This window comes from Rissa tridactyla, chromosome 2 (genome assembly GCF_028500815.1).
Source record: "Rissa tridactyla isolate bRisTri1 chromosome 2, bRisTri1.patW.cur.20221130, whole genome shotgun sequence".
NCBI classification, from domain to species: Eukaryota; Metazoa; Chordata; class Aves; order Charadriiformes; family Laridae; genus Rissa; species Rissa tridactyla.
This window is the reverse complement of record NC_071467.1, coordinates 113,356,355-113,383,665: the sequence shown is the minus strand read 5'-3', so window position 1 is coordinate 113,383,665 and position 27,311 is coordinate 113,356,355. Positions and strand designations below refer to the sequence as shown.

Below are 27,311 nucleotides of genomic sequence, written 5' to 3'. Positions count from 1 at the left end.
GTAACTTAGGGTGTTGTGTAGAAATGATGACAAACTATGACTGGAAATTAGCCCTTGTCCACCTGGTGGGTAGTGCACACCTCAACTAATTCAAGTGTGCAAAACAGGCATCTCTTTGCCCAGACTTCCGGAAGAGTCCAAAGAGTCCACGCAGAGAAACACGCAAGGCCTAGAAGGAATTCATCACACCCCAAGTGAGATGGGCTGAGTTTTCTGTTCCTCTCTCCTGGCTATATAGGAATATATAGCATGACTGACTTTAGAGAAGACACCAACATTTGGCCAGAAAAAATCTCTTAAAGAGACTCCCACCTCTTTACTGCTGCACAGAGACACACACTCTCTCCCATGGCACATAGAGACCAGGGAAGGGAAAGGAAATGGGTGACAATCCTTTGACAGGCAATGTGTTGAAGGGAAGGTGATCTTTGGCCTATAAGGCTGGACTAAATAAAACATTAAAATGCAATACCATGGAAAATGAGACATAGGCTGGAGAATTAAGTCAGTCTAGTTGGAGAATTGACTCAGTCTATACAATACTGGTACCTCATATAATATCCCAAATCTGTTTCCTCAGGGATTCTGTCTTTAGTGCCCATCTGTAAGCCATATACACATTTATCTCATATATTTCAACAGTACAAATCTTGGAAACCTGCTTAGAAACATCTTATTGGATCTGTATTTATACAGATTCAGTGACACAGTTACCTACGCATGAGGGATGGCAACACTTTTCAGCCAAAAGGCTAGAAAAGTAGCTAACAACAAAGAAAGTAAAATACTTCTTTTCAAGTAGCCCAAAGAGCTGGTTCGATCTCACAAAGACAGATTACTCTGAATTTCAGCAATAAATTTACCTCAGTAGTGAGGTTTCCCTCTCTTGGCCACCACAGTATCAATGACGGTATTTTAGTGGTTTAACAAAAGCTTTGAAAGTAATAAATAAATATTAGAAATGAAATCTAAGAATGTGTCTCCTTTACTACAGTTTATTTTGATTTTCTTTGTAGTTGACACAAAATCACTTTTTGAAAAACACTGTGTTGAAAGAATAAATTTCTCTGTTACTTACATTTGTTAAAAGAACACTCAAAAAGAGCAAATTGTAACATGGACTATAGAAAAATAGATACTGATAATGTATTCAGACCTAGCTAGCATTTTTGCAGATAACCACAGAAAAATACAGGGAACGTGAGTCAGCTTGGTAACACACCCTGCTGATAATACACCATTTAATCAGGCCGGACTCTGGTTAAGACTCAATCCTCTTTGGAGGTGTGACTCCGGGAAGTGATCTCCACATTTCTTTCAGGATTAGCCTGACCTAGTTTTACATTGCATTGTAGGAACCAGGAACACACAACCAGCTGCTTGGCCTAGGTGAGGGACAGCAGTCAACAGCTGGAGGGGCTCAGCTGCTTATGATGATCTGGCCACAGATACAAAGAACCTTTTATTGTCTAAAAAAGCAACTGATTCATCTAGTTCTGCTGAACTTTTTTATTTCAATCATTGATAGCTCTCAGTGCCTCTCTGGGCTCAGAACACAGAGTAACGTACTCACCATCATCTGCTGAACATGAAATATTTCAGCTCCAGTGGCCGAGAGGCGGTTTGGAAATGATATGTCAAGAAAAGCTCCAGGAAGAGTGCTTGGTCCAGCATTGTAAACCTGTAAGAAAAAGATGCAAATAAATGTATAAAAAATAAATAAAAATAAAATAACATATATGACTGCTCGTAAATGGGAAACTCTGTAGAACCAGAGCTGGGAGTATAGGTAAATTTGAAAAAATTAAAATACTACGGAAGTTTTCCAATGTCTTCAGACTAAGGCTTTTTCTGTAAGTACCAGGATAAAGTCAAAGGTTTAGCTTATCTAAGAGTCTTTAGGCACATAATCATGGATCAGGCAAGAAGCAGTTTTGCAGGATAATTACCTGTCATCAGTACAAATAGCATGAGGCTTCTACCTTATATCCAGAGACACTGGTAGTACTCTTTGAGTGTTTTGGTAACTGTCTCAGTTAACATTCTCATTTCCATCTGGTAACCACTGCATTATATTCTGCACATGTTTTCCTTATGTAGCAGAAGCCAAAGTAATGATGATTGTGACTACTGGACTGCGGGTTTGCTGAGTGAGGTGCCAGAAAACGCATGTGAACAACTTCCATTCAAGTTCTGGGGTTTCCAGTTAAATGAAACTCTTAGTGGAAAACATTGGCTTTCTATCAAACCCCCCACAAATTTTCAACAAAAACTCAAAGAATTTCCAGTTCACCACTGAAATGTATCCAGTGAAAATTCCAAAATTTGTGGTTTTTTGCTGAAAAGAAACAATCCATGGAACAATTTCAATGAAAATACCTTTTCATGTCTATCTACATTTTTTTTTTATTAGGAAAAATATTTCCTGGTTATTTCTAACACCACATATATAAGTGCATACAGTAAAAACACTAAACCCATCAGAATATTTATCCACTCTGAGACAGTACTGTCAAAAGATGTAGCAATCAGTTGTTAATTGAGTAAAGTACAAATATTAAACCCAACAGGTTTTCATTCTTCAAACACTGTTTATATTTGAAGAAATGCCTGACTGATAAAGAAAATCGGTTCACAATGCCAAATCCTTACAAAAACCCTGAGGCTCCAGGCAGGGGGAGAAATCCCACTACAACGGAGCATGATAAATGCTGCACGAAATACAAACATAATGTTTCATGTTAGACATTTAAAAAAACCTGATTATCTCACTGAGATCAGATAGGAGTTAATGCAGAAAAGACATTTTCACTGCACGTATTGTTACCTCAAAAAAATGATGCATAGATCTGTTTCCTTATTAACATTGGACACGGTATAGATTTTCACATATGAAAACCACTATGAAGCCCCATATTTTTGTAAATCATCTCTTTTTCTTGGTTAAGAAACTATTACTTTCTCCATCTGGAGAAGTTTAATAAATGGCAGGCAAATCATTAAAAACAATTATGCAAACAGTGATACAAACCATGCTTTGCCCATTATGAAATTCTACCCTTTCTCTCTGACATCAAGTTATGAGGTTTACTATGTTACTGGAGAGCAGATCTGTGACTTGTTACAGTATAATTTTCTACTCCTATATGTAAAAAAAGTTATTAATGTTGCAACTTGTAAGTGTGTGCATGGAGACAAGAGGATGGGGCAGGACAAATGGTGTCTCTGCCAATATATAGATTCTCTCTCCCTTACCTGTTATCACTTTGTTTTATTGAAAATATTCATCTAGTTAAAGCATCAGTACATCTGTTCTTTATCTGTTTTTAACCAATGACTGGCTTTGAGGGGGAGGGAGGGGGGAAGACCTATAAACCCTCAAGACCGAAATCAGAATCAGAAGAATTAATAGCCTGGTTCACAAAAGCTTTAATGTCCTGAAACCCTGCTTTCACTCCTTTTCAGTAAATAGCTAAGGGCACTGCATGACAGTGGGGGCTTAATTGCTCTGGACCTCAGTCTGTCCACGGAGGCAGACATGTGTTATTCATTATGAGCTGAGTGGCATTCATGCCTAGGAGAACAGAAAGGGGAAAACAGGGGAAAGACTATTTTTCAGAATAAATGATTCCCCTACCTTTGCATGATTTATCATTCCCTAGTTCCATCTAGCGGTCAAAAAGGACTGGAAGTGCTTGTAATAGATACAGTCACGGCAATGAGACAAGTTCATTTTGGCTGCATCACAAGAGTTTGTTACAATAAATCTTCTATATGTTTTGCCACATCAGGAATCCATCTAACTGCCATGTGAAGTGTAATCTATAGATAATACTTGAATAACACTGAGATGCTATAAGACCTTTCATCAAACCTTCTCACACCTGTCTTGTTAGTGTTACAGTTTCTTCCCTATGCTGTACTCTTATCAGTAGTGCTATAAACATTTTCATACTGGGGGCATTTAGCAAGTCTGAATCCCTTGCACGGGTATGTGATTGTTCTCATGGATAAAGGCTTACCCACTCCTCTGCTCAGTGACCATGCCACTAAAAAGAGCTACTTCTCCCTTTTGAACCCGTGACTGTATCCCAGATATGGCACTTGAGTAACTAGAGCTCTTTACTCAGCATGTGATGAAAGGTAAAAGAAAACAAATGGTAGCAGCTTCATGCCTGTAGAAGCAAGATGCCCTATTGGCAATTCTTGTTATAATATATTCAGATAAGGAAATATACCAACCCTGCACACTGTAAATATGGCATCCAATCAAGAATGCATTGCACAGCATACTGTGATTCAGAGACATGCACCAAAGCCCACAGCACACTCAGAATAAAAGAGATAGATACAAAGCCAGAATGTGCTGTCAAGCAGGAAAGCTGTGAAAATAAGTATGAGTTTTACCTGCAGCGTGAAGTTGAGAGATTGGAAAAGGCATTCGTGGTTTTCCAACTGAACGAAGTTGGATGTTTCCACAGAATCACCGTAGAAAAATGAAGTAGGGAAGACTTCTCTGAAAGATCAAGAAACAGATTTAGTAAGCTGCGTTTGTCACCAAACTGAAATATATTTATGGCAAGCTGAGCTGCACCCCTTGCTTTTGGGTCATGTGAAATTCTATGGAACCATTTTACATTAATTTGTGATTTGATTTCCTCTTGACAACACTAGGCTACAAAAGCAGCATCTCAGCTGACCCAGGTTAACATCCCATCATTGAAGCAGACTTCTTTTGATTACTTATCTCTTTTTCTCCTTTCCTATCACAAAACCTCTTCTCCAGGGCCGCTTGCCATGGACGATTTGTGTAACACAGGAAATCACTGCACTACCAAGTTAACCTGAAGGAACAGTTACTAATAGGAATACTTTCAGCTACATATTCACTAAAGTAACATTTCAGTTTTATCTACCATTTACCGAGCATCGCAAGAATAAACACTTCATTAATTATCTAAGCTTCACTACCTTTATGATTAGCAGATGATTAAAGGGAAGGGTAGAGGGGGATATAACTTGCTTTCAACTACAGTGGCACAGGCCAAGTCTTCTCAGCTACTCTTATCGTCTTATTACAAAGTAAAACGCAGGAGGGTTTTATCAGAAAAGACTTGGAAGCACAACACAGTACCTGGAAATCCTGCAGGACTAGGAGTGCTTTAAGCATCCTTTGTGCCTCCCTCTAATGTCAGGCTGCTCCACTGGCTGGAAAGGGTCCTGGTGTAATTTCAGACAAACCTTAGTAAGGGACTGCCTAAAACTCTGCTTCCTTCTCAGCCTGTCCTTTTGGATCAGAGTTTTTTGAGACAGGATTTTAAGCCTGTTTAGGTACATTTCCTTTTTTCCTGCCTGCCTCCTATGCCAGGGATTGCTAGGGGAAACAGCAAGACGCAGATTTACCCCTCCCATTTATGGAGTTGTGCCAGAAGGCTCCTCCCAAACATGGTACAAGCCCTTCCGGGCTATTTATGACCAAGGATGAAGTTTGCTCTCGTAGACTCAAATGCAGGATTGCTAATAAAAATAAACTTAAAAAAAAAAAACACTGTCCAAAAAAGAGTATTACTAATATTACCATGCCTGGGAATGTTGTGCCCTCCAATAAACCCAACTTTTCCCTGGGAGTTGGACATTTATCTGAACTTTAATTAACTAAGCCTTGTCTAAGAGAAAGAAAAAAATAATCCACACAGTCAGTTGGGTGGGGCTTATAAATTCAGAGACCTTGTGCTTCAAAAAAGTACATTCTGAAGAGAAAGAAAAGAGCCCCATTTTTATCAGGTTTTTTGGCATGCAGTATTCTGTAGGTGAAAAACAGACCTAAAGACAGATGAAGGCATTCATATCTGTAAAGCTGTACAAAAATCAATCTGTATCAAAGCATCAAGAAGCAAGGGATACAGAGTTAAATTTGCATAATCTGTAACAATGAAAGCATTCAAAAATTTCCAGAACAGGCTGCTGAGACTGTACTCTCAATATAGAGATTTTTGTCCTTGCTAGTCATCTTGTGAAGTCTGACAGTGCTCTTGACTTCTCCGAGCAGGCTCAGGCATATCTTCTACCCATTCTGACTGTTGTGGCAGTAATTAAGGGATTTTATTTCTATGCAACAAGAGAACAAATCAACTTCATGTTGCAAAACCCAGACTAGGCCATGAATCTGAGTTTACCCAGCTTTTCAGCCAAATCACATGTCAGTGCAGGTAACTTTGTTCCTACATGTTTAGCACACTGGTCAAGAGAACCTTTTGCTATTGATGCCAACCTGCACTGGTCATTTAGACAATACGTATTCCCAGGAGGTTGCCATAAATGGTGACTAAGACACTGACCTCTTGGGGACACTGCTGCTAATTTTTGCTTCCCCAGTTTAGGAATGAATGTCAACTTTCTCAGACTACATGGACGCTAATTCACCTCCAGTGACCAGGTCCCCCAGTTTCAACTCGAGCATTGTTTGTGCTAGAGGACAGTCTGACTGTTGGGACTGACCCCAAATCTTTCATTCTAGACTTAAGATTGTAATGCAGAAGTGCAAGGGAAGACCCCTGAATACAAAGGCAGGAACTCGCACATCTGCAGCCCTGGGGAGAGGACAACAGCTATGTGTTATAGAAGTATTTCAGTCAAAGGGTGAGTGATTTTCCTTGGTTCGTATTCGGATGCCTCACAGACTAGGGAGCAGAGGGAGTGGGAAAACGAACAGAAGCAAATTCTGATTGTGAAATTAAACAGAAAGGCAAACAGCTAGACTCCACCAAGCTCCTTTAAATCCCAGAACATTTGACCCTAACCTTTGGCCTGATGATTCTCAACCACATCCTTAAAGACATGCCCTAAGGAATAAGGTGTGATTTACTTGCTCTCTTTTTATTTTATTTTAAGGTCCACCATATGTACAGAATCACATGAATTCAAACATGATCACTAAAATACCTGCTATAAGTGTTAACTAGAAAGGAGTGAGAAAGAGGTACAGCGTTGGAATGAAAGGCATGACAAATAAAATTCCCAGATAATGACTGAGGTTGTCTGTATTTCCAGAGTCTGGGAAACAAGGAAAAAGCAACAGTCTGGCCACATGTAAACAAAGAGAAGAATTCAGTTTTTCACTGGAAGAGACTCAGATGTTATTGTTAGGATTATTATTATTTTTGTTGTTTTCATTTGGTGACTGGTACTTACCCATTGATAGATGTGTCCACTTCATGCATCAGGGGCACCGACAGGGTTAGAGTATTATCATGCAGAGATTCAGTGCGTTCTAAGTTTCCACTGTGCCAGAAAGGAAAAATAAATATGCTGTAAATCGACAGTCTTTGCAATATATCACACAGTTTCAAAGCTAGCATCTCTCTGCCTTGTACTCCGAGGCTCTCCGTTTGGGTGATGTCAGCTGTCCTTAAGAAGCCTGTTAAAGATTAAGAGTTACATTTGTTCATCCCACCTTGGAGAGGGCACACACATAAAACATGTTCTGCAGCTGTGCAGTGCAGAACTACAGCAGCCATCATAGTGGAGAGAAACAAGGACATTGAGACTCCAATGCAAGGGTCCATTTTCTCCCAGCCTGACTGTATGTCAGCTTGGGAGGGATACACGCAGCCCATGGAGAGCCTTGACTCAGTAAATGAAACTGTGCTTTCATTGTACCTGCACTGTACCACAGCACCAATGTGGTGCCAATACAAGCAGTTTTTTGGGTGAGACAATCGTACAGAACTGGTTGTAACCTCTCAGCAGTTCCATGCCCTCTGCCTGTCTTCAGTTGCCAAAATGAAAGCACTTCTACTTTACATTTTCAAAGGCATTTGCCTCAACTGGTCAAAAGCAGAAGGAGGAAAGAGAAAACTAAGAAATCATCTCTCATTTGAGTCAGTTTATTTCAGTGTGAACACTTATGTATGAAGTCTGGGAAAGGTACCCAAAATGCATGTCCAACACGCAAACTTGTATTTATTCTAATTATGATGGTGAGTCTGCTAGTCTGCTTGGTGTGTGACAACTCGGAAGAACACTCTTGAAAGATGTTACCTATATTTCCCATTTCGTTAGCAGAGACTCTGGAATCACTTTTGCCTTGCAGTTCATTAGATTTACTCACAATCAAACTAGCAAAACAAAAGGGATGATCCTATTTATTTAAGGACAGTATCACTGAGGCAAGAGCAGGCAGTAACATCCCAAGTGATACCATGCAGATGATAAATTGCTCAGATTACAAAACCAGACTGTTCTAGCTATATACATGCATAGGGACAGCTCAACGTTCTGCAACTGACACATTGGCCGTGTCTGCTAATAAACCTGTGGCCCAGATGGAAAAACCCACAAATTTTCAGTCTCAGGAAAAAAAACATTTAATAAAAGCTTTTCCTCTGAATAGGCTCAAAGAAGAGTCCAAAACAGAGACATTTCTCAGCCAACACAAATACCGAGATACCATGGTGGCAAGCAGAATATGCAAGTAGAATTCCATACAGGGTTCATGGGTATGTGCTTATCTGTTTCAAATGGAGCAAAGGTACTGTCAGAAAAGGAGAATGTAGCTCTAGAAAAATAGTACACACCAGGAAGCACAGGAGAGGGTTTGTTGTTGTTTTTAAAAAAACAAAAAGAGAAAATGTAATATAATGTTTAGTCCTTTCTCCAGTTTCTCCCTCCCACTACTGAACCAGTCTCTTGTTACATTTGCTACTGCCAAATTTGCAGCTTCAAGGGACAGGCTTAAGTGTCCACTTGAAGGGCAATACTTACCTTCCCGTGACAGCATGGCATAGCTTCTCTGAGTCCAGACATTTCTGCCAGACTAGCTCCAGTTTTGTGTGGAAACAATGTCCCCACTCATTGCAGTCTGGCCACAGCACAGACGCTTCCTCTCCATTTCCTTATCACTGACTATATCCCAGGGCTCCCTGCAACTCTTGTGGTAGAAATATTTTATTACACTCATTTGACAGTGAGGGAATTGAACCATTTTCCCAAAGTCACAGAAAAAATGAGGGTAATCAGCACTGGGACCTGCACTGTTGTATTTGGAAGTTCAGCTGAATCCTTCAAAACACAATTGTCTTCCCACTCATCCTTTGGAAACGACAAACTTTCTCTTAACCCCTCTGAGCATTCATACTATGTGTACAAACCACTATTTATTTCTTTGCTCCATCTAAAGGCACTGACTAACCCATCTCATTGGTAGGGCACAGAAATCTGAGAAGTGAGGTTACAGAGGAAAGCCCTGTGCTATCCAAGGCAGGGAAATGAGTGGTACAATCTGGAAAACACTGGCTGGGCAAATTTAAAGCAGTGGTGACCCATCTTTGCACCAGCTGGCATTCACCTAGCAGATATTGATGCGTCTCCCTGACCTAGAAGCATCACAGGGTCATCTGAACACATGATGAACTTCTCCTCACGGAGAATAAAACTTCTCTAATGTGCAAAACATAATCTTGCCCCTCTGATGCGTGATCTCACTTTCAGTGTTTCATACCAGCCCCACATGCTGCAGGATCTTGTTCCCACCTACAGCTGTTACTGCAGGGGAGGACCACGCCTTATGAGAGCAGTCACTCAGCAACTGCTACATCTCATCTCTCATCTCCAGCTGGTCAGTGAGGTGTCATCAAATTGGAGAGGAGACTTCAGGCTGGAGATCCTGATTTTGACACAGAAGGGCATGAAGTTGGTCCACTCACGCAGTAAGTGGAAGCAGGAACCAATCACACGCTCAGCACGTCAGAACAGCAGTGCATGGCGCGGGTTAATGCAGCTGTACTCCTGTCAGCACACACCCGGACAGTGCCTGTGACTGAATCACCCACGGAGTCTGCTTCTTTGTGGCACATCATCTTCGGAAGCACAGAGCACGTGTGTCACCTTTTATTTCGCGTGAGACAAAATCCCTATGGCATGCATACTTGGCATCACACTACTTCAATGCCTGCTCCAAGTGCCCTTGGGGAAGTACCCTATTCAGCTGTTTCACTCAGTCTGTCATAGCTTGATGAAGATCCGGGCCGGGGGGGTGGGGGGGGGTGGGTAATAGACGTGCAACTTTGGAAACTGTCGGGGAGATCCCTCACCACCCGATGAAAGCATTTCTCTTTTTTGGTTTGCATCCAAGCATGCTTATTTCATTCGAATGCTGGAACAAACGGGTCTGCCTGGTGCTGATCGTCAACCGCAGCTGAGCTGAGCTTGATGCAGGGCCCAAAGGGATGGGCACAGAAACGCAAGGGCCTTCCGACTGAGAAAACACAAAATGCTCCTTCAGAATTGCAACTGCCTGGCAAAGAAAGCCTAAGTATGATCCTACCTCATTTTTCAGGAAGCTGTGTCACAGGGTTCCTCTGTATTACCAGAATACATGCATTTGGCCCCAGTAATTTAACCTCATTTACTACACATACATGTATCTACAACTAATATCCCCTAACTGTCAAGCATATGCAAGGCACACTCCACGCAACAAAGAATATCCAAGTCATCAAGATGTACAAATGTTCCCTTACCTTTGGGCAGTGACAAGGAAGGTAAGCGTTTCTTCCTGCCCAGACAAATGGCTTGTGTCAAAGATCACACTGAACTCATACTGTGCAAAGAAAAAAATGGTATTTAGAGACATTGTATATTGTTTCAAAATGTACTTATTCTGAAACTTCACATACAGTTAACTGGCCTAGTTGCACAGAAGTAGTGTATTTTGATACATGTAAGAGAGCCTCCTCTACTGTAGAGCTGCTTTTAAATTTTAGCCATAGTGTCTCTGTTCAAATACTAGACAGTCCAGCTTTTCCTTCATTGTGAAAAGGCCTTTACTACAATCGCATTCAAAGATACTTCTTGAGGAGATCATGTGCCAGGGAAAGAGTCTTCCAGTACAAGGGCATCACTACCTGAAACTACCACAGCACCAATCTATACCTTACTTGCTGGTGAAGGGATCTTTGGGGGATATAAAGATCATGCCATAGGCCTGCACAGAGACTTGAAGCAACCAGCACAAACTAAAGCAGCATTCAGGGCACTCATCATAATGCATAAAATCAAGTTCTAATTTTGAAAAAGAGAACCTTACTGATTTTGAAGAAAGCATATTACTTTGACGACCACTGTACCACTACATTAACTTTTCCATGCAACAACATTTCTACCTAACTCCAAAATGGTTTTTGGCCAACTGAAATAGTTTCTAAGTTCAAGCTAATTTCAATGGCTTCCTGAAAAAAACCTGAAGATAACCCAACTATGTCAATCTGAAGCAAAACATTAAAATCCTTACATTCCAGATAGCATTTTGCTACTGCATTTATGTTTTCTATTCTATTTAGAATCTTCTTAAATGTTTAAAAAGCGCATGTCAATAAAACACATAAACTAAAAAATTTCACGTCGGGTTAAAGGATACGTCAATTCAAATGGAAAGGATTAGTTTTTGAAATTGAAACGTTCTGAAAATTTTCAGACTAATTTTGTTCAGGTCATCCTGAAGTTATCCCTCATCTTCTCACCTTTCTGGGTTGGTCATTTGTACAGCTCAGTTTAGTGACAGAAAGAACCCAGCTGCATTTCTAAACATTATCAGAGAGTTCATCTACTACTACTGAACAAAATCCTCTTTAAAAGCTACCAGGAGACCACAGTATGATAAAGTCATTAAGAGATTTTCATTGTAATTTTTACAAATTCAGTTGCATTTTAATGTGAGAGAAGACAAAAATAAAACAGAATAAGGCAACATAAATAAGAGAGTCCTTTTCTACTTTTCTGCAGAGGAAATATCTAAGTTTTTCATAGATGCAATTCTTTTATAGTTTTTCAAGAGCTGTACTGCAGTGCACAGGGTACTGCCATTGGCTCTATCTGGTGGGAAAGAGGACAGCTACCCTCCATAACTGTGAAAGGCTTGGATATCTGTGCTACAAAGCTACAGAAAGTATCAGTAACAGACATTTAACAGAGCAGTTGCCCTTCCAGCCACTCCTTGGAGACAAAGAGGTGAACGGACCATCACTCTGCAAATGCAAATATCACAACATTACCCTAGATTTCGATCTCATGAAAGGAAATCCCACGCTGCACTTGAGGAAGTCTGACTCCAGCAACTCACAGGCAATGCCGAGCTCCTCCTGTAAGAAAATAAAAAAGACCATGAGATGATAGATTTGGGGAGAAAAAGAAGATTACTAAGAAATACCATTGTGATGAAGTATTGTAGAAAACTAAACATTTCCCACCATAACACTGGTATTCCCATAAAACTAATACTCACTGAATAAGAAAAAGTGCAGAGTTGCACTTCCTTACTCCACCTCAGTCAGACCAGCACTAGGAAGACAACCATCAGAACATTTCTTGAGAGACAGACCACAGGGAAATACTGCATGACTAAACACATCAGAGTCACAGGATCAGCCCAAGTTCTTGGATAACTCAGACCACCAGTTGTTCCCCTCTATTTCTTAAAAGATAGCTTTCAAGTGGTCCAGAACCTGTCACTGTGAACAACTTCATCTCACTAAATTTCAGGATTAGGATGCAATTTCAGAATCTGATACGCACTATCAGCAATCACCTGCTGTGTAGGCACCTACGTGATCTAGGTGTCAGTGCTCAAATCGTAGTCAATGGATGTAGAAAACAGTCCAGCAGACCAAATGCAGATGTTCAGCTTAGACTGGGCTGAATACCTCCCTGGGCCCTACTATTGACTAGATCATCACTGGAGCTATGGTATTGATGTTATGCAGCTACAATACGAATGCCTAAATTTAGACATCTAAATCTAGAAATTAATTCTATTCTAGACATGTAGCTGAGAATCTCTTAGCTACAGGACATATGATTTATTTGATCTATTTTTGGTATCGACAGCAGTTTGTGAAACCCGGGCTCTGTCTCCTTATGCACATTTCCCAAATCACTTCAAATATGAGTTCTGCCTTAAATATGCACTTAAAATTAAGCATTTACATGAGTACCATTCTCAGCTGGAACAAGCACATGTGGAAGTAGCTTCCTGAACCATCAACTCAGGCTATAAGCATCTCCAGGAAATGCCTTTCTGCTTTTCACGTTCTGACCCGAGCACGGCGTTACAGCTCTACAGACATTACTATTATCTTAATTACGAGTCTGACATAATTCAGATTCTCGATCTTTTAACTGCTTCCTGTGATATCGGAAAGACAAGGTCTCCTTTATCTTCAAAATCATGGTTCAAATCAGGGCACACATGTATAGAAAATTATAGCCCTAACATTACCTTTCTTATCCCACTCAAGACAGTATTTCACTGGTTTCATATGAAAAGAAAATAACGTAAATAGAAAATCCATGCATGCTTGGAGATGCCTGGTGGTGTGATATTACGCCCGTACTACTCAGATGCCAGAACAGCGGCCTCCACATTCACCACCTTCTTCATGGATCAGTTTTCTTGAAATCTTCAGTAGGCTTCTATTTCCAGAAATACAAAAGATGGCACTGCCCAGCACATCAAATGTTTGTCATACAAAGCTGCTGTCCTCATATGCTGTGTTAAGATTTTCTCCTCCATTTAACACAAAACAGCAGAGCAAGTGCTTCACGGTGAAGCATCCCCTTCATTTGCCTTTTCCTCTCGGCAATCTGGGAGGTTCTCCAGTTTTTTGTGAGTGATCAAGTGAACACAAACTTTAAGCAGCTGCGTAACCAAATGAAAAATTTCACAGCTGTTTCCTCTGGGAACATTCTTGGTTCTGAGTTGTTCAAATGTTCCTCACTGTCTAACTGTGGCAACCTATGAACTCTCTTTCATCAACTCCCAGCCTCTGTTCATTCAAGAGGGGTTTCTATTTACATAGCTGCCTGGTGGTGACAGTGACCAGACAGACCCAACAGGCTGCCTCCTCTCCTCAAGGCCATATCACTTCAGCAGAAAGAACTCTCATCTTGATAATGGAAGAAGTGCAGTACTTCTTCATTTTGCACGTTGGCGGCTGCCTGCCTTTGCAGCCCTGACAGCAGGCAGGCAGATGCCAGTTGTTTTATAATGGCCTGTTAAGGAAACAACAGATAATGTTGCATTGGCTGGTTTTGCTGTTGCTGCTTGCAACAACTTAATGGATACAGGAGGATTGACTTGAATGACCTTCTGGCTTCATTAGCATACCATATTAACACAACATTACTGAAGTTCAGATTGGACATTAGGAAAAGATTCTTCCCTGAGATGGTGGCCGGTCACTGGAACAGGCTCCCCAGGGAAGTGGTCATGGCACCAAACCTGTCAGAGTTTAAGGAGCATCTGGACGACACTCTTAGTCATATGATTGAGTTTTAGGTCCTATGAGAAGCAGGGCGTTAGACTTGGTGGTTCTTATGGGTCCCTTTCAAATTGAGATATTCTATGATTCTATTAACGCTGCAAAGTCAAACTGTTCAATGCTAGGAAACAGCAGAAATAAGTTTGCCTGGCATCACTCTGGTTCAGCCTTCTGCACATTTCTAAATTACACAGGCTACCTAGAAAACTTTTCCCATGGATCCTTACATTGCTCTGTGATTAGGATGGAGAAGCTCAGCTAATGAGTAAAAATTCCATTTTTCCTTCACTGCTCATTGTCTGGTTTCAGGCTTTATTTGCAAAGCACTGTTTTGGAAAGAGAGAAAGTTGTTTCTTCATGAGGCTTCCTGTGGTGTTCAGCTCTGTAACATGTGGGCACTCTTTAAGCACTAAATAAATTCAGTTTTCACACTATTCCAGCAAACTGAAGGGTTGGTGCTGTCTTATCCAGCAAATAGGGAACAGAAACAGCACAACTCAGGGCTTCCAGAAATTTCGGATGCCACTTCTTACTGATGTTAGGTAACGCTTTTAGTGAGCGATGCTTCTCTATGACAATATAACACAGCTGAGAACCCAGCTTATTGCATGTGTTTTCATAGCAGTTTCTAGTTTGCTTAGAAAACATAGCCAAAGGGGTTGGAAGTTTCCCTTCCAAGGAGACAGTGTGAAGCTTTATCTGGACAACGTTGTTTTCTTTCTGAAACATTTCACGGCATTTCATATTCTTAGGAAAGACAATCAGATAAATAGCAAGTTAATTAGCCAAATAGCTGTACTATTACTGCATAACATATGCAGACCTGGGTACGAGAAACATGAAGCTCCGGCTGGCTCACAGTCTGTTTCTCAAAGTCCTTTATCGCAGAAAGAAAAGTTCCTGATAATTATAACATGAGCAATGAAACAGCCAAGTCCTAACTCCATTATAAGGGGCACACATGGAAACAACAACTCACCCTAAATTCTGTAGCATAATGCTGTCAAACATAATCCATGGGGCATGTAAATAGGTGTATGAGCAGAGATGTAACAAAATGGCCTTATTTTTGGACATATGTGTTTTGAAGTGTAAATACTATGTGTGGTTTCAACTGACTAGTGCAGGAAGCTGGTAATGATCATATTAATATAAGGTGTAGAAGCAGCAACCTTGGAATGTTGCTATTTGCTAAATTTAAGACTTCAGAAGAGAAATTTCAGCAATGGTCATGTTCTTACCCATCTCTCTGCTGTTTCAGATATTTGCTTGGTGCGCCATGCAGGCTTCACTGGGGACACCAACTGTCTCCTCCACCGGTATCTTTGGCCAGTACCGGCCTCAGCAGAAGTAGGCAGGTACTGAACACGGGAGCTCTGAGTATATCTGACTACAGGCTGACAATGTGGGATGTGCTTTGGAGTAACGTCTCCTCATATTCTTGTCCCTAATCCGTAACACTATGTGCAGTCAAATCCTTGCTGCCCAAACCAACTCAAGATACCTAAACAGAAGAAAGTACAGGGCTCACAGACTAATTAGCTTCAGACAGGTAGACAAGCTAGGTCAATCCGAATGCTTTAAACAATGCATTCAGTTTGGTCTAAAAAGCATTTCAGCAAGAGTCAAGCATTTTAACCACATAGATGGGATACTGGATTACGGGATCATTATCATAATTCAGCCTTTTGCTGACTTCACCTTGCTGATGATCTGGGGATATTAACACATGGAACAACCCCAGATTTTGCTCTTTTCCTATCTCAGAGATCGTAACTGGACTGCAAGAGAACCACACATTTTTCAGGCCACATAAGGCAGGTTTTCACTAAGAAAATAGCTTGTCAGCAGTACGACAGGTCATACCAGATAAGTCTTTCACTGCATGTATTTTCGCATTTAAAAAGCTTGTCTCCTTTTAATAGTATTTAGTGGGCCCAATGAATGTTCTCATGGTACAAAGGTGGGACCAGTGCCAGCTGGAGCACAAGATCAGATTAATTCAGGTATGATCCTGGAAAAGGCCTCTTATTAGAACCAAACCCTGCTCAAAGACAGCTGCTATTTGTCCCCCCCTTCTCCTGAAACAAACATTTTTAGAAGATTTCTTAAATATTGTTTACTTTGACCCTGAAGGCTCCTTTTCAACTTGGTTAACTGCTAAATCTAAGACTGAAGAAGGAGGAAAAGAGAATGCCTTAAGAAAACAGTAAGAAAGAACTGCTGGTGGAAGAAAGGTTGCCTGGCTCTGGATAAAACAGTCACAGGTCACAGACTCTGCCTCTGGGAAGAGCCTTCATGTTGACATACCAGCGCAACACATTACTCCTAATTAAGCTCCCTCTTCCTGAATGTGGATGACCAAAAATGACCACCATATGTGAAGCAGCACAGCCCAAAGAAAGATACTGAAACTTCCTCAGCTTCACCTTGACTAACTATTTTCAAATCGGATCGTGTATGTTTTTTTTCCCCAAGGCAGTCTCACATAGATCGTATGTGGTGACTTATTGATCAGCCGATAAACCCTGACCCTTCTCTGCTTCACTTACGTCCAACCAAAACCCTCCAACCTTCCTGAGCCTGATCTGTCAGTTCATGTAATCATATTCTGTTTTTATTTTTCCCACCCTTAGGGTCATTCATTTCTTCCCCAAAGGTAGAGCAACTCCTCTGAACCGATGAGGTCCATCGGCACACTTCCTCAAGTTGCTCCCACCCCTCATGCCCCCCCATGACTGGCTGCCAGCTCCTGGTCTCAAACATCTCCTTAAAGTAATCTCCCCCAACCCGTTAACTCTCCTTCAACCACCTTCAATACCAGGCTTTTATCTATCCTACAGTTCTTCTACCAAACTACGACTATCATCAAAAGCAAACAAATATAAAAGCATAGGTTACTTGTGTATGTATCACTCAGTGCTCTCACAGAGAAGGTGTGAATTCAACTATCCTCACACTCATTTATGGCCTGCCAGCTCTCTGCTTTTCTAAGCACACAAGCTAATAGGAGATACTACATCTGAAATGTCAACAGGGAGATCCAACAGAACAATACTCAACTTGCAAAATGATGTGCCAGCTATGGCTCTAACTGATTATTTTTTTTAAATAAAATCATACCAAGGTAGTCAACAGAAAGTTATATTAATTTCTGAACTTAGGCTAAACTCACTGCGGCTCTGAATACTGTTGATTATCTGTGCCAGAGTTGACCTCACCCTTTTAAACACTCTTCTGATTAGCTGTTATGTTTGAATGTATTAAAATCACTAATGAAAGGCACTAAAAATACCTTCATTGCAGAATTGTTAAGATAATCTGCGTATTTTTTTAGAAGGAAGAAACACCAACTTGTTAGAAAATGCATTTACCAGCAGTTTATATTTCTCTTTCTTTGGCTACATTTAAATTAAAGCTTTTTTGTTGTTGTTTAGATGGAAAAAAGTCTCCCCTGCAAATCCTGGCTACTAGCACATACGGTCTGGAACAGAGGAGCAAATGTCCTGGAAGCCTTGATAATATGTTGGCAGAACATTCCCGTTCTGAAGATGTTGAGAATTTATTTAACTTGTTAGTTTTTTTGATGCTGCTGCACGTTTCCCAAAGGGTACAAAGGAAGAATGACGAGAGTGAATACTGAGGAACCCTGCACTTATTGCCAGAGCACACATTCTTATTATTGCTTTTCTTGTGTTATTGGTTTTCTTGTTCTGTAATGCCTGTCTGAGAACCATTACACTTGGCACCAACAGGGGACAGTATCCTCATCTGAGAAGTCCTAAAACAAATACACTAAGAAAATATAACAAAAGAGGGCTAGCTACTTGAAGGGTCCACTTCATACAATGCTAAGGCTCAAAAGTTAGATACTATGCATCTACCTACTACATACTCTCCAGTATATAGACTTTACAGCTAACTCTCCCCACTGGTTATTTGGAAATGTGGGTTCTCTGACCTGCACCAAAGGTAGATACTTACATCAGGCACAGGGAAAAATACAGTTTTGCTAAACTTGTACAGTTTTTTATTCTCATCGTGAACCCTGACTTAAAGCATATACTTATACCTCAGTAATTCCAATCTGTACTTTTGGTGAACAGGACATTTTCCCAAATGAGAGTTTAGATGAACATCTGGATGTTTTGTTCCACCCAACAAGACAATTATATAGACCTGAACTGCATTTTAAGAGCTTCTTACTTTTGGGAGATATCACTGAACATATGTCTGTACACAGCTGGTAATCTGCTTCCTACGCACTTAGCTAGCACAGCCAGGTAGCACAAACACCTCCCACGTCAGGAACCTAAAATGAAAGATGGCCTCTTTGATGATGTTTGAGGTGGCTTCTTCAAATCACTCTTCATAATCTTGGTCTAGAGCCCTTCAGTTACACTATCAACAACTTCCCCCATGGTGGCTTTCCCTAGGGTTTTGAGAGCGTAATTTTTATTTTGCACTTACCCTTATCTGTCCCTGCCTCACAATCCTTTTAATGCCTTCACTGAGGCTTCAAGGATATGAAGATTTGTCAATTCATTTAATAGCCACCCCTGGAGCACGCCGATGTACTTTCTTTCTAAAGCAACTGAGGTCACCAAAGAACGTGGGTCACAGTCACCCACATGAACAGAGCAATTAGGGGTGCCTGGGCTCCTGAAAGCTTGGGGATTCTTTTTTTCAAATAAAAAGACCAGCCCAGGCTGAGTTTCCCTATGACTGTGAGCAAGTGCAGCTTAGAGTAATTTAATCTCGGAGGCCCCTTCTTGTGCATATATCAGCTCCGTTTTTCTAACACATAATTCCACAGATACCGTGCTTTCCTCCAATGCTTTCCTCCTAGCTTTGCTAGGTATTTTAAAACTGCAAGAACACAAAGAGGATCAGTGGTACTACTGACTGGGAATTCTTCCTGGTGCTGTATAACAATTCAAGCAAAATTCATCTGAAATGGCTGAAATGGTGGGTCTGATCTACCTCAGATACCTCTTAAAAGTTGCTCTGATTATCATCCCTGAAAGCTCTGTGGGCCTCTGTTTTATTCACACAACTAGCAGTCTGATGTCTGCTTTGCCTCTTTGTCAGCAGTACTCTCCGTGTGCTGAACGGACACTTAATATTTCCTCTGTGTTTCTGGGCTGACCCTGCCAGGCACAGACCTTCCGCACCTCCTTTGACTTACAGTGAATGCCAAAGGCATCAGCAACTTGCTTACATTTGGACATCTCAATATCTCACAAACTGAGCCAGCAGTTTGGAGGTTTGGTTTTCCTTTTTTTGCTCATCTGTTTCAGGCGTTACAAATGCACACAGCATTCAAACGCCTACTGCCATCAACACCCAGCACCCAACACTGCACAAACCGGGGGTCAGACAGAGGAAGGTGCAAGGAAAGCTGCATGTGGTGGCGGAATGCACTGCTTTCCTGGGGCCAGCTTCCCAGGCAGTGGCAGTGGCACACGGTGGTGACACTGGGCCACTTGGCCTCTTGTGAGCTGGGAGTGTGCAACATAACCTGGGGTGGGGCGGGGGGGGCAGAAATAAATCCTGTTGCTGATAGTAGGTTTGAAGATGGACTGCAGTGGTCCAGCACAAGTGGTCACAGCTTTTAAAGCAAAGGTCCAAGAAAAAATTTCACATGCATTTTAGGAAGTTTCTGCTCTCAGAGCAAGTGCCTCATGAGTTTTATTATGTTTTTTGACATGTGATTTACCAGCAACTTCAAGCAAACATCTTGTGTTCAGAAACTCTTCTGCATGCACTTCTCCACTCGCCAAAGCAAAGAGTGTGACAAAGTCATATATAAGAAGGAAAAAGATATTCATGATGGAAAGAAATTAAGATACGTTTCACTCTTTTAAGGCAACAGGTCTGTTGCCTGAGCTTTGCAGGTTTCTTGTATTGCAAATAATTTCCAAACATGGGTGGAATGCAAGTAACAATGTGAATAACAATGTGAAGAAGTCAATGATAAGTCAGCAGCAATAGCAACTATAGTGTGAAAGCTACTGTTAATCATTACTGGCTAGGAAAAATATTCAGAAAGGGAGATACCGATTCACTATGGACTTGCTCAGCTAGACATTGTCATGAAACTAGCATCTACCTAACCTCTTGAATGCAAGGATTGAAGAATATTGAATATCTAATCAAAGTATACAACAGAATAAAAAGATTTTGTGTGCATTGCAAAGGTCTGTTTTAAAGGTGTCACAGAGACTCAAAGTTCTCCTTTACTTTTCAGCGCACAGACATTTCCCTAACAAACCAAATCAACAAATGTGAGTGTCACACATCATACATTCTGCAGCTCCACAAACTGATGTTTCACCGGTGAAGACCCTCATCATCCCAGCGCTTACATGAGCAAGCAAAACCGCATACCCGAGTACGCTGACAAGCACGCAGCCAAATGTGCATATAAAGATCTGGGAGAGTGGGGCATCTGGATCTGTATTCTCATAATGAATCCATCCTTTGATTCATTATCAGAAAATAAGCTTCAAAGGGGGTTGGGGAACCTCAACAGTTGTTTCATTAAAAGAACTGGGGGGGGGGGGGGGGGGGAGGGGGGAAGTTTTCTTTGGCATTAGGGAGAGATTTCCTGTCCCATTCCATGATCTCACTAGTTAATGCTGTAGGCACACCCCACCCCCAAGCCCAGCGAGCCTGGCTTCAAACATCTTGGATTTGCTGCTTATTTTGTGAAAACAACTATTTCTATATAATTAATTAGAGCCTCCCGCCTCTCCCCTCTCCTCCCTGGATGGAACCTATTTATAGACCATGAGCTCACCGATCCCAGACGACATAGCAAATCTTTGAGTAAAAAGGGAGAGAGAGACAAAAACTTTTCTACTTACTGGATATTCCCAACATTCTTATTTTCTCTCTCTCATAAACATTTATCTTAACTAGTGAAAAGCTAGTGCAGCAGATTTTTAAAGCACACCATCTCAGAAGCTGAAGAAGCAGCAAAAATTGTTCACTCAGCTCACGTAAGTGATTAAGCCCCAAAACAAGTTTCAGAACCAGCCAACAAAATTGATTGTATTTTTGCTTCTCCCATCTTTTAAGGGACCTGCAGGGCAGGTGGTGAAGCCAACAAGGAGAAAGAGGGATTTGGTGCTGCCCTGAGAAATTTCACCTTCTTTGCTGCCACACTAACTCTCATTTTTAATAGACCAATTAGACTTACATATGCTTTCGCTGTACTATGCAAGCTAAATACTTCTTTTCCCCAATTGCCGAGAACTGCTGAACTTAATTTCTTCAAGAGCTAGGAAATAATCCAGGGGACAGCACCATGATCCACCACCCCCATAGAGCTGTTAGGTCAGCTGTCCCTCGTTCGTCATGAGGTTGGACATGTTTCAGCTACACTGTTGGTCAGGCCTGACTGTATAATCCTTTTCCGTATGTGTTAATGTATGGCTACATGTACTCTGCCAATGGAGCAGGAGCAGCTTAAAGGTCAGACTTTCACCTGACCACACAACAACGCTCATCCACTGGAGCACCCTCGGGCATGACCTCAGTGTTATTAATAACATAAAGAATGCCCTTCAAATTTGGGCAGAGTGGGCTGTATGACTAAGTCATGTAGAGCTTCTTATTTAGGATTAACTAATAGAGTGTCCCCCAAGTACAGAATGGTAGCCTATTTTACAGTAGCGGATGACCAGTGTCCCCAGTGGAGTTGTCAAGGCGAGCAGCGGCTGGAGACACCACACCTTCCCTATGATGTCTTTACTATGTCTCATAAAAGTTTGGAATAGAGATGAGAGCCTTATGCTTGCTTTTATATCCTTTCCACAGACAGTGGTACAAAAGCAGTCAACAGAGGAAAATGATTCTCAGCAGAGCAAATATGTATTTTTTGGAATCCATCTCTTAATGACAAGTTTGCACTTCTGAGGTCACCCCTTCCCCCTGCGGCAGCAATTAGCATCTGAGAAGTGACATCATTGCTGACACCATCAGTCCGGGAACTCATGCTGGGGCTCTGGCCCCTGCAGCTACCTCCATGCCCAAGGGAAGACACATTAGCTCAGGCTTGGCACTCATGCCTCTTTTCTCATCAGTGCAGGGGGCTGCTGGTCCAGTCAGGATAACCTCAGGCTCCTGAAGGCCTCTCTAACTCCTGAACACAACTGAAATGAAATGTTTTCCCAGGGCAAGAAAGCTCAAGCTGCCTTTTCCCTTGCATCCCCATGAGCCTCTAACATTTCCTAGACCCCATCGAGGAGGAGCCACCTGAGCTTAAAAGGCTGCAAGAAGGGAGCCAGGAGCTACCTTGACTGCAGGCACTGAAGATTTCCCAAGGAAGCCTTTTGTCATGACATTTTCTGTGTGTTTTGCTATCTGAGGCTTTGGAGGAACACTCAACGGCTTGAGACCTTCTCCCAACCACTTTCTGCTAATGCTCCTCTCCTTGCTTTTAAGGGTCAGCTCAGGCTGGGGGCAGCTTTGGGATGGGATTTGCCTGCTTCCATGGGAGAGAACAAGCGGGGAAATGTTGGAGGAAGATCAGTACCAGCCCCAAAGTCAGTTCACTCATTCTCTACCAAAAAAGGAAAAGTGTTCTTTCTGTGGGAAGGATTCAGATTAAATCCTCTGTCCTTCGTGGTATTTAAGCAAAAACCATCTTTAGTGGGTCGTGGCAAGGAGCCCCGCTTGCACTTGGGCCCCTTCTGGTTTCTTCTTGCAAGTTGATCCTCTCTTTGATCCTTCCTTCCTTTAAAGCATGCTAGGGAACGACAAGGTACTTCTAACAAGACAACTTCATTTAAGACAGTACTATGATCAGCTGTCACAGACAGTTTTTTTGTTTGCTTTCTTGCTCACTATGTCACTTCCTCTCTACAGAGGACCAAGAAAAGTGAGGACAACAGGGCTGCGTGCTCTTAGGATAGGGCAGTTAATGGCACTCCACAATTAAAAAAAAACTACTAAAAATGGAAAGAAGTGAAGCATCAAGCTTGGAATATAGGAGAGTTTTGCAAGCTCAACTTACCTACTGAATAGTTTAATGTAATTCATGTCTATAATTACCAAGAAATTACTATATTTCTAATGAGTCTGTATGAGTTCAAGTCTAATAAAAACCAAACAGAACCCATTCCAGTTACTCAATTTTCACCTGCCCTTTGTAATCCTTACTAAAGAATCAGGCTCATAACTTCTATTAAGACACAAGTGCCTTTCACATAACAAGTACTTTCTATAGTGGAAAAATGTAATTATTGCTTGGAATAGAAGAGAAAGAATTCCTTGCTTGGAACACTCTGTCTAAAACAATAAACAGGCCCCTTTGCTCTTGCTCTTCTTTGCATGCAGCATTGCAAAACTATGTACTTGGGAGGGAAGGACGGAAGGACAGGAGGGAGGGAGGGAGGGAGGGAAAGAGGGAGGGAAGGAGGGAGGGAAGGAAGCTACCATCAAACTTCATTTGAGGTCTACTGCTCACACTATTTTCCAGCTGAGGCAGACAGAAGTATACTGGTTTCAAACTGGGATTAAACCATGGGCTCCATTCATGACCATAACCTAACCTTTCTTATTTTCTCCTCCACAGTCAGATCAGATGAGAAAAGAGATAAAGGCACATCATAATTTTATCAGAGCTGGTAAGATATCACATTATGTCAAGTACCTTCAAAGATATCTGACCTCACAGATACTCCCAAAAAATTTGTTGTTCCTATTGCTATACTCCTTGCCCTGTAAATACATATGGATAGATATATGGCTGCTGCATTAAAAACAAAACAAAACAAAACCAAACCTAAAAAAGGAAAAAAATGAAAGGGTGTAATAAGAAAGCTAAGACTGCTTTTTTCCTCTTGGATCAAAGAGCTGACACAACCGGAAACACCAATCATTCAAATTCTAGAAGTTCTGGCTATTCCATCAATTCCACCAAAAGTTTATTTTTGATTAAAAAATAGACTATTCTGCCTTAGTTGGAGATCCCCGAGTTGACTCAGTGTTGTTAGAAGTATTTATATTTTTGATCTATTCATATTGTACCATTTTTTGAACAAATTCAGCTGCCCTCTTCCATATACACACACATCCACACACATATATGTTGCCCCATTCATTAGCAATGCACATGGCAAAATAAAAAAAGTAACTGTGTACTTGCAGCCAAGCAAAAGAAACTATTTCCTAGTGCCAAAATCAGTAACACACACACACTGCAAATGACCTGAACACAGCCACATTACAGCAGGTATTTTGTACCCCACACGTTATTGCCCTTAGTAGACAGTATAGTTGAGCAGTCAAGAACGTGCAGGTTACACATACGTTTGCAGAGTCTTTTCAGTAGATTTTTATACATGCCATTTACTTTTGCATGATTCTTCCAGCTTAATATTGTAAAGGATGGCAACCATCATTCCTAATGTGAATTCTAACCATGCCGATCATTTCATACTCGTACTTTTCAGAACCGGTGTCATGGGTTGCACAGCCAGTTTAGCTAAGCCACAGCCTGAGGAGGGACACTGCCCCTTCACCAGTGCCCCTGAGGGCCCAACAGAGCTGGTTTACAGACATACCCGGATCACCAGCCCAGTCTCCAGTACAGAAATGTCTTGGAGCAGGAGAAAGACCACGGGAGGGGCACTGCAAGCATGGATGTCCAGGCCAAGCAACAGGGGAGTGCTGGGTGGGAGCAAACTGAGTCAGAAAGCCTGTACAAGGGACTTTGGGATCCTGGTGCCATGCCTGCTGCACATTTTTTGCAACACAAATCTAAACGCATCTTAAAATTCAGTGTCAATGGGATCTAAATAAATCAGCATGCAACAGTACAAAAGCACATCCCTGTGTTTATTTATATCATCTATTCCCTTTCAGTAGGAACTGTTGGCTCTTCAAAGATTGGTTACTGTTCAGCACATGCGTAGGCAATATTATTATCTTTGCAGCCACACAGAGAGGCCAACAGGAAGATGAAGCTCTTCATCCTAGTAAGCCGTCTCCACAGTGGCCAAACTGAGTACCTGGGGAAGCGTATGAGAGCAGGACAATCATATAGAGGTATTTCCCCCAAAATATTCTCCCCGACTCCAAATGTTTTTGACCCAAGGATGTCCTGAGCCAGAGTTAATTTCTGTGTATTCCCTAACCTCTGTGGATTCCTCTTCAATGGACTTGCTCATCTCCCCAAGTAGTCTTGCACTATTTTTAGCACCCACTTGATCTAGTAGCAAGGAGTGCCACAGCCTGAAAAAAGTGTGAAGTACCTCTTTCTTTTCTTTGTTTCCTTCCGTAGACAGTAGGATAGCAGAAAAAATTCTTTGCCCCTCCCAGCTCCACTTAGCTGATTTATTAGGTGCCTTCTCCAGCTGTTGTCTTAGGTAGCCACCTTGAAAAACATATCTTTTGTTGGCATCACTTGAAATACTGTTTTTCATTTATTCCAAGAGATGCAGAGCTCTCCTTTCTAAAGGCACAGAGTGTCATCTCCTGGCATGATGCCGGCAACAGCCTCTTGCATCCAACAACAGGATGAGTAAACAGGAACAAAAGTAACTGGGAAGCAAGCTGGCCAGCTGAAGTCCCATCATCTGCACAATATCCCACAAATGGAATGTGGACTCAGCAACCTCCTCTCCATTTGGAACACTGGTCTGGATGCTCCTCTCCAATGGGATCCCAGTACTGGCTGCAAGTGCCACAGCATCAGGAACAGTCCCCAAGATATTAATGCAGCCAAATACAAAGCTGAAACTTGGAGGAATCCAAACTCCATCTCCTCCATGTACTTTACTTGCACTGTATTTTAGAATTAGCACATTCACAGGTCTGGTCCAGTGATTTTGCAAAACAGCTAGAGGCCAATGCGTAGATGATCACTGGACCAAGAGCCAACTGCACTAGGAAATAGAACGCAGCCCATCCGTTGCAAAAGAGATGCTTAAAACAAGTTGAACACAACATACATTTCTTTCCTTTCGGCATCCCTTCGTTACAAGTCTCATCTTAACAAAGAAATCTGCAAAAGGTAAGACTGACAGTTCTTCACTAGGTTAAGACATTGCCACAATGCTTTTCAAGTTTCACCCAAAATTTCATGAAAAATGGAGACTTAGGTGCAGAATGGGAAAAAAACCCACAATCCACACATAACAAAGCATTACAAAATGGTGCCTACTTAGTAATGCACTATCAGTTTACCACCCAAGATAAAACCTTCACTCATAAAAATGTTTTGAAAATACTACATTGGCTAGTATGTACACTAATATACTACTAAGCCTAAGGCAACTTCCACGTACTCGCCATTTCGTTCAAGTTCCACATACAAAAACGTAGTAAAACCCTGAAGAAAATAAAGACTAAGGGAAAATCAGGCTTCTGACTCCACAGTGATAAAGTTAAAAAGCAACCATAGGAACTTTTACACAAAATATCTGACGCACATTTAGCTAAATTCAGCAGTAATTTAGATTGTGCTATTTAAAAAAAAAAAAAGCTTTTCTCTATAAAACTGCAGAAATGTTGGATTAAGTGCTTGTCCAGACACAGTGCAATTATCCAGAGAGGAAAACTAAGTCTCAAGAGTCAGAAAAAGCACATCCAGAATCACACACTGGCATGTTCCTATATTCTTCATACCATTACACGTATATCCAAACTACATACGCTGTTGCAATCTGTCAGGAGTGCATTGTGTTTGATTACACCTTTATTTCAAAAAAATTGTGGATGAACACCTATCTTTTTCCCTTTATTATCGCCTCATGATCTGTGCATAGGAACAGTAAGATAAGTTTAATAACAGCAGTGCATCCTTGTGTGTATGAGTCCATGCTCTCCAATAACCCCGGGAAAAACAGGAGACAGGGAAGCCGTTGGGAGGAAAAAGGGCTCTGGGGTAAGCTTTCCTTCATCTCCCTTTACATGTAGGTGTATGTATATATATGTGTGCTCACACACACATGTATCTCACACTATGAAATCATGGTTGCATGG

The 27,311-nt window shown here is 41.4% G+C and overlaps 1 protein-coding gene across 1 annotated transcript in view; it reads right to left on the bottom strand.

The window, feature by feature from the left end:
- Window positions 1-27,311, bottom strand: part of ITGA9 (integrin subunit alpha 9) — a 233,362-nt gene that overhangs the window by 46,937 nt on the left and 159,114 nt on the right. Inside the window, exons 19-23 of the mRNA XM_054190890.1 lie at window positions 12,051-12,137; window positions 10,521-10,600; window positions 7,192-7,281; window positions 4,408-4,516; window positions 1,574-1,681 (exon numbers count right to left, since the gene is read on the bottom strand). Of these exons, the coding sequence (XP_054046865.1) occupies window positions 1,574-1,681; window positions 4,408-4,516; window positions 7,192-7,281; window positions 10,521-10,600; window positions 12,051-12,137 (474 nt within the window). The remainder of the gene's footprint in view (window positions 1-1,573; window positions 1,682-4,407; window positions 4,517-7,191; window positions 7,282-10,520; window positions 10,601-12,050; window positions 12,138-27,311) is intronic.